Source organism: Sinocyclocheilus anshuiensis, unplaced genomic scaffold, assembly GCF_001515605.1.
Source record: "Sinocyclocheilus anshuiensis isolate Anshui unplaced genomic scaffold, SAMN03320099.WGS_v1.1 scaffold1561, whole genome shotgun sequence".
Lineage (NCBI taxonomy): Eukaryota > Metazoa > Chordata > Actinopteri > Cypriniformes > Cyprinidae > Sinocyclocheilus > Sinocyclocheilus anshuiensis.
In genome coordinates, this window is record NW_015536630.1 from 877579 (window position 1) to 885904 (window position 8326).

Below are 8326 nucleotides of genomic sequence, written 5' to 3' on the forward strand. Positions count from 1 at the left end.
TCCAAACAGCTGATAAAAACATCACAATAATCCACAAGTAATCCACACCACTCCAGTCCATCAGTTAATGTCTTAAATAATTAATTTAATAATAATTAAATAATTTATGCATTTAGCAGACGCTTTTATCCAAAGCATTCAGGCTATACATTTTTTACCACTGTGTCTTGTGAAGCGAAAAGCTGTGTGTTTGTAAGAAACAAATCCATCAAGACGTTTTTTTAATTTCAAATCGTTGCTTCCAGCTAAAATGAGAGTCCATATTATTGCTTTCACAAGTGAAATAGTTGTCTGGTATGAATCAGGAGAGAAATCTGCACAGATCAAGCACCGTTTACAAGTGAAAACAGTCCAAAACAGCTCTAAACAAATATGTTGGTGGATTTTGATGTGAGAGACAGCAGCGGATGGACTTTTCACTGGAGGAAGCATCATTATGGACTTTTTTGGCCAGAAACAACATTTTAAAGCTAAAACGTCTAAATTATGTTTTCTACAAGCGTGCAGCTTTTCACTTCGCAATGCATTAAGTGATGGACTGGAGTGGTGTGGATTACTTGTGGATTATTGTGATGTTTTTATCAGCTGCTTGGACTCTCATTCTGACGGCACCCATTCACTGCAGAGGATCCACTGGTGAGCAAGTAATGGAATGCTACATTTCTCCAAATGTGTTCCCATGAATAAACAAACTCAACTATATCTTGGATGGCCTGAGGGTGAGTCAGTTTTCAGCAAATGTTCATTTTTGGGTGAACTGTTACAAACTTTAATAAAAGCATTGCATTATTAGCACCTGATATGTTATACCTGTTATATCCTGCACTAGCAGGTGGTCCCGACTGCACTGGTGAAGATCCGGTGCGGTTGCACTCTCGCTGAAGCACGGCATCATTTGGATTGTCATCCTGTGATTCGAGATGCAGTGAGCACCTGCTTCAGTTCCTCCAAGAACAAAAGCACTGTGGACCAAACACACAACAACTTCATGCAGTCTCACAATGAAGGGGCATTTTTAAGATAAAGTGTTTCAGGCTGTGTTGCTTGGCTACTAATCAGTGACTACAAATTCTCATTATACTCTGTATGCATGCTGTGGCCTTTTGGTGTTGTTGAAATAAACCCAACTGTATGACATCAGGGGAATTCTGATCATTTTTCGCACAAGACTTCCTTGACCTACTAACAGTAACTAGTGGGAACCTGTCTGGCTGCAGTGAGCTGGTAGTAAAGTGCGCTAGTCATGCCATTGTACCATTATTCTGCTGGAGTGCACAGGGCATGAGCAGATATGACTGGTAAACATGGGAAATTCTGCGTGCACCTGTAAACGTTGCTGTCCGTGTTGCCCACTGAAGAATGAAGAGCGGCCCCTCAGCCGCAAAAGAGTCTTCAAGTCGATCTACGACTATCCCTCACGCACAATATGGGATCTAAATCTGAAGAAAGGAGATATTCTGGAGGTGACAGGAGAGAATGAGCACTGGTTGTATGTGAGGAGACGCACAGCTAAGGGTAACGGATCTAAGGGCTTTGTGGAGGAAAAGGGATATGTGCCTAAAGACTTCATCAAACCGCTGGAGAGCATAGAGGCCGAGCCGTAAGTCCTTGAGTTACTTTTGATCACTTTGAGCTTGTGCGAATGTATAATATATAGAGCAACCTCACGCTTAGTGTTTTGAATCTCTGCCCTGAACGAAACTGGAATCCTGTGTTTCCAGTTTCACAAGTTCTGGTGAAGTTCCTACAGTGCTGTGTTTTCTGTAGAAAAGACTATTGAGAATAATTAGAGAGATAGGGTTTGGACGCTAAGATATAGCAAGGTGAATCTGTCAAGAGACAAGTGTAAGATATCCAAAAAAGCAAATGAATAATTTTAGGAATCATTAAGTTTTTTTTTCTAAGCTTGTTAATTAAAATTAAATTAAATACATTAAATTTTTTTTTTTCATTTGTTGTGACATTATTTTCTTAACAATTAAGCATTTTCCTCCATATTTTGAATAATGTAATGTTAAAAAATAATATTAATAATTTTCCCATCCTGTCCAGACACAACAATTTTAACAAATCAGTGTTACAGTGACTTATACTTACAATTATAATGATTACTTATTAAATTGAAACACACACACACACACATATGTGTGTGTGTGTGCATTCAGAATGAATGTACTGTTTGTTTGTTTATTTATTTATTTTTATTTTTTATTTGTTACGGTGAAATACGACCCAAACCTTATTTTTTTTCTGAGATTAACCCATTAAATTGTTTACTTTATTGTTTATAATAAAATCAGCATAAATATTACAATGAAGTACATTTATGATTATACTTTACAAATGTACAAATTTATTAATAAATAAAAACAAAAAAAATATTATTCAATTATATTTTATATTATGATATTAAATATACTATGTGAATTTTTTTTTCTATGAGATTCACCCATTAAAATAATTTACTTTATTGTCAATTTAATCTGTCATACAATGTACCACCACATACTATATTGGACACAAATAAAAATACACTTACTTAAAAAAAACGTATCAACTGATTTTCAGATGGTATTTTGAGAGTGTTAAAACACGTATAGAGGCCAAGAGATGTCTGCTGAGACCAGAGAACAAAGAGGGTGCGTTTCTCATCTGGAAGTGTGAGGAGAATAATCAATGTTACTTATCAGGTATGACAAGTGTGATTCACACACACATAATATCTCAAGCCTCTGCCACTTTCATCTAACTGTACACTGTAAAAAATGACCGTGAATTTAACGGTAAAAGACTGTAAAAATGCTACAGAAAAAACCTGTTAAATGGTTAACGGTAAATTCCCCTACTATATACGGTGAAAAACTGTATTGGACATTACATGTATTGGACATTAATTTTACGGTAGTATACCGTTTTTGGAAGTGAAAAAGACGTATAATTTATAGTGAATAACCGTAATGTGAATGACACTGTGCACCTTCTATATATGTTATTATTTAAAAGCTGCTTGTGATGGGCTTTGGTTCATCATGTGACTTTCTCATTCCCACCTGCATTGGGTGGTTATCAGTGTATTACAAATGTACAAAACAGATTTCAGTACTTCAATAGGTTGGTATATTAACATTATATCAGTTAATGAAATTACGGTATTTAACTGTAAATTTAAGTTAAAACCGTAAAACCTAAAACGTTGCTACCGTATTTTTTACGGTAAAATTCCGGCAACCACAGCTGCTGTTTTTTTACCTTAAATTTTACGGATTTTTTTTTTTTACAGTGTACTGAACCCAATAGAAAAGAGATCAAGTAACAATAAACCAACCTTAATCTTAACTTGGAGAGTAGGTGAGTAACATTTTCTACAAATGATTTCTTTTAAAGTGAGGAACGGCCTTCATGCACGGCATTACAGGGTCAAGCAGGGAGAAAACGAGAAGCACTTCTTCCTTGTTCATCACACAACCTTCCAGAGCTTGCGTGAGCTGATAGAGTTTTACTCTAAAAACGAGGGCGGACTCTGCGCGAAGCTTCACGAACCCTGTGTGAAGGTCAGTGAAGAGTTCAAACCTACAGGTTAATGAAAGTACTGCAGCATCCTATAAAAAAAGTTGTCCAGCATAATTCCAATCTGTCCATACTCTTCTAGCTGGACCAGCCAGCTCCTCTGACTCTGTCATTTGAAACCAAATGGGAGGTAGAGAGAAGCTCACTTACCAAAATAAAGAAGCTGGGCAGCGGGGAGTTTGCGGAGGTCTGGCAGGGGCTCTGGAACAACACCACAGAGGTGGCCATCAAAGAGTTCAGAGGTAAAACAGGTTAAATCAGTGGTTCTCAACTGGTTTTACTTCACGTTTACACTTAATACTGAGTGGCGACCCAAATGCAGAATAAATGTCTTAAATTAAGAAGTTACTTTCATTAATATTGGCATAAACATGTTATATTATGTTTTGAGAACATTAGTAAAGACCAGATAAATTTGAACAAAAGTTATATTAACATTACTGGAAGAATGTTTGTTTTTAACAGTTTTTAACCTTGCCAGAACCTTAGCCAAAGTATGATTATCTAGGTAGGTCCATCTCAAATTATTTTACTTTTAAAATTATGATAAATTGATATTATCTGTCCCACTTTACTTGCAGATGTCAACTATTCAAATATCAAAACAGAGATTGATATCATGAAAGAGCTGCATCACGAGCGTTTGCTGAAGCTCTACGCTGTGTGTACCAATAGTCAACCCATGTGTTTAGTCACAGAGCTCATGAAAAATGGCAGTTTAAAGAAATTTCTCATCAGTAAGTGAAGTAATATTAACTTGCATGCAATGAAAAACATTTTAGATAGCCATAATCTTAACTGACATATTGCTTTGACAGGAAAGTGCTGTTTAAGAAATAAGTTTGCTTTTCTTCAGGCCACAAAGAGAAACAAGACCTGGAGTTTTCACTCATGATGGATTTTGCTGTGCAGGTAACTTGATTTCTTTGTGAGTAATTCAGTTGTCTGGAATGTGATCAAAATCATACGACCAGTTTTTCTTAAAAACAATTAAACTCAACATGAAACTCCCATAATCAATAATACTCCGCATTATAATAACAATAATAAAATCAATGGGGGGAAACTGTAGGGCAGGATTTTTACCATTATGATGGTGAAAGGTGTCTCTATATGACCCCTTTTATGAAAAAATAAGAGTGACTGGAAAAGTATTTTCTGAAAATTTCAAAGCAGGGCTGTTTTTATAGAACGTTAAAAATATAAATATTTTTTCTTTAAAATAACATGCACTGATGAATCATTATAACCAATATCAATGCACTATCTCTAAGTAAGCAATTCATACACTGATTTCTCTGAAAAGGCTCATTTTATTGCTCTGTTAGTTTAAGCGGCCTGACACAGCAACATTGACTTTAACGATAGGGAGACAGGTGGCGTGTTCATTATTTAAATATCAAAACAGAGATTGATATCATGAAAGAGCTGCATCACGAGCGTTTGCTGAAGCTCTACGCTGTGTGTACCAATAGTCAACCCATGTGTTTAGTCACAGAGCTCATGAAAAATGGCAGTTTAAAGAAATTTCTCATCAGTAAGTGAAGTAATATTAACTTGCATGCAATGAAAAACATTTTAGATAGCCATAATCTTAACTGACATATTGCTTTGACAGGAAAGTGCTGTTTAAGAAATAAGTTTGCTTTTCTTCAGGCCACAAAGAGAAACAAGACCTGGAGTTTTCACTCATGATGGATTTTGCTGTGCAGGTAACTTGATTTCTTTGTGAGTAATTCAGTTGTCTGGAATGTGATCAAAATCATACGACCAGTTTTTCTTAAAAACAATTAAACTCAACATGAAACTCCCATAATCAATAATACTCCGCATTATAATAACAATAATAAAATCAATGGGGGGAAACTGTAGGGCAGGATTTTTACCATTATGATGGTGAAAGGTGTCTCTATATGACCCCTTTTATGAAAAAATAAGAGTGACTGGAAAAGTATTTTCTGAAAATTTCAAAGCAGGGCTGTTTTTATAGAACGTTAAAAATATAAATATTTTTTCTTTAAAATAACATGCACTGATGAATCATTATAACCAATATCAATGCACTATCTCTAAGTAAGCAATTCATACACTGATTTCTCTGAAAAGGCTCATTTTATTGCTCTGTTAGTTTAAGCGGCCTGACACAGCAACATTGACTTTAACGATAGGGAGACAGGTGGCGTGTTCATTATTTTTGCAATTCCATTCGGTGCTGCTTTCATGCAAGACCAGCTGCTTCTCAATATTCAAAATGATGCTTCCTCATTTCCTCGCTCCGCCGTCCTCCAGCCCATGACCTGAAATGGATCATCATGAAGGACATATCAATGCTCCAAATGCACTTGAGGAAACCCTCTATGTGGTGTTAAAACACCTTACAGATGCATAAAACTCCTCATTCACATCCGGCACAACAGTTAGGTTTATGTGCTATTTAAATAAAACATTTTATATACTTAAAGCAGTGCATCTTGCGTTGTTTACACTGATTTAGGGATCACACTGTCCAATCAAAAAACATTTTCATTTTCATAGGAACGTTTGGGCTGTGAGTGTGTGCAGTTCACATTGTAGAACAAAACGTAAAAGTATCGTCAGGTTATGTTAACCACAAACTTTATTTTATTCATAAATTGAAAAACCTTATTATTAAAACCCCATAGGTAAATCTTAAAGGAGCCCGAGGCGAATTACACTTCCTGGTTTGACGTCACTCTATTACTTGAATTATTTAAATGACATCACATGTTTTCATTTCAAAATGGTGAAATTTGACAACAAAATCGAGTAGTTTTTATCACTTTATATTACTGTTGGTCATTTAACATTATTATCGTAAAACATTTGTCAAATGTTTACCATTTAGTTACTTACATCTTACCTCTGTTAAAAATGGGACCGCCGCTGCCGCGCTGGAATTCACGCTTGGAACAGTAAAGCCCTGCCTCTTTGATTTGATTGGCCATCTCAATCATTTTGACATTAGCTATGTATCCATCCACCTATTTTTATGCGCATATTTCTGGAATATTGCATAAAAAACGCTGGATGGAAACGGCAAGACGTACATAAATTCTAAAAATGCGCATAAAAAAACGTATGTGCACAATTGAGTAGGTAGATTGCACAAACTTTTTATCCAATAAGAAAAAATGTGCATGAACTACGATGTAAACACATTTATCGAATAAATTCCACCATGCACATCAAAAAAGTCATGTGACTTTGCATGATGGGATGGGATAACTTGACTAACCAGAGGGCCGATCTCATTGCACAGCATCTGAAATGTTGTTTTGGTCCTTCTGAAATGCCTGAGCAAAGTCTGTCATCAAAGTAGGCCATTTCTGAATAATTGTCTTACACGTCTGCGCTCCCAAACAGCCTCTGAAAGCAATGATCGCATTTATTGTGTTTCGTCTGCTCTCTCTGAGGCGCAAGTCATTTATAATATATGAAAATTTTTATATTCAGTGCTTCTCCTACTTAGTGCCAGTTTATTAGGAAGTGACGATTTTGTTCTCTTTGACTCGTTGGATGCAAACGGTGCTTAATTCGCAAATGTTTTATGCGATATTCCAATTTTACGCATAAGTAAAATTTGCATCTTTGCATGGAAACAAAGCTATTGATGAGTCAGAAATGCTTAAAAATACAACATTTTCCACTCTAGTAGTTACGGCCCTTTGCTAAACTAAATTTCATACTGGATTTTTTTTTTTTTTTTTTAGATTACAGAAGGAATGATGTACATTGAGAATAAAATAGTTCACCGCGATCTGAGAGCCGAGAACATTCTACTTACCGACATGCAATGCTGCAAAATAGCCGATTTTGGACTCGCTGAAATTAATCTCGCTGGAAGCCACAGAATTTCATCAGGTGAGATAGGCTCTTTGAAATGTTCGTGCAAACATATAAGACACACAAAGTACATGACAGTTCTCATCTATCTGCAGATATAAAGGTCCCAGTGAAATGGATGGCCCCTGAGATATTTGACAACAAGGCTTACACAAGCAAGAGCGACGTCTGGTCTTTCGGCATCCTTTTAACTGAAATCGTGACGTATGGAGATGACCCATACCCTGGTAAATACATTTCACCACCCTAAACATGACACATGTGGGTGTAGGATTGCATCTCACCCAACTCTGGTGCATTTGTTTCTTCCACAATCTCAGGTATGGACAAAATGACATGCGTTCGGTCCATTCAGGGAGGAGAGCGGATGGAGAGACCGGCTGGCTGTCCCGAAGCACTCTATGACATTATGCTGCTGTGCTGGAGGTCAAACCCTGAGGAGAGACCAACATTTACGGAGCTACGGGAGAAGCTGATGGCTCTCATAAATGAGCCTGATTCTGAACTGGAGTAGATACTGTAGAAATGAGAGTACTGGGATGCTTTTGAGCTTAGATTATACATATCCAACACATATACGATCACTTATAGTTTACAGAGGTAACAGGACATATCTACTGAAATTAATGCAATATGGGTGATTGGTATTACTTCAAGTTTCTTAGTTTCCAAAAAGCTGTTTAATATTCCCTGGTAAGCAGGAAATATTCCATTGTTGACTGACATTTTTTGTGATCAAAGCTGCTGAACTATGTTTTAAGAGCCCTAAATACTTGTCTTAGAAAAAACAAACTCAAATTCTTTACATTATCTTTACAGTAAATGTCAATTTTTACTATGAATTATACATGATTAAATAATTAGAATTCTTTAATATTTTTGAAATTACTCACCT

At 36.2% G+C, this 8326-nt stretch overlaps 2 protein-coding genes across 2 annotated transcripts in view; both read left to right on the forward strand.

Moving 5' to 3' along the window:
• Positions 1–1024, forward strand: part of LOC107654053 (glucokinase regulatory protein-like) — an 8942-nt gene extending 7918 nt beyond the window's left edge. Inside the window, 1 exon segment of the mRNA XM_016440954.1 lies at positions 833–1024. Within this exon segment, the coding sequence (XP_016296440.1) occupies positions 833–1024 (192 nt within the window).
• Positions 1025–1304: 280 nt separating this feature from the next.
• On the forward strand, positions 1305–8061 carry si:ch73-340m8.2 (tyrosine-protein kinase SRK2). Its single transcript, XM_016441092.1, has 9 exons — positions 1305–1600; positions 2569–2690; positions 3385–3551; positions 3650–3809; positions 4149–4304; positions 4424–4479; positions 7299–7449; positions 7527–7658; positions 7752–8061. Exons 1-9 carry the CDS (start codon positions 1305–1307, stop codon positions 7943–7945), a joined length of 1434 nt encoding a protein of 477 aa, XP_016296578.1. The 3' UTR covers positions 7946–8061.
• Positions 8062–8326: the final 265 nt, after the last annotated feature.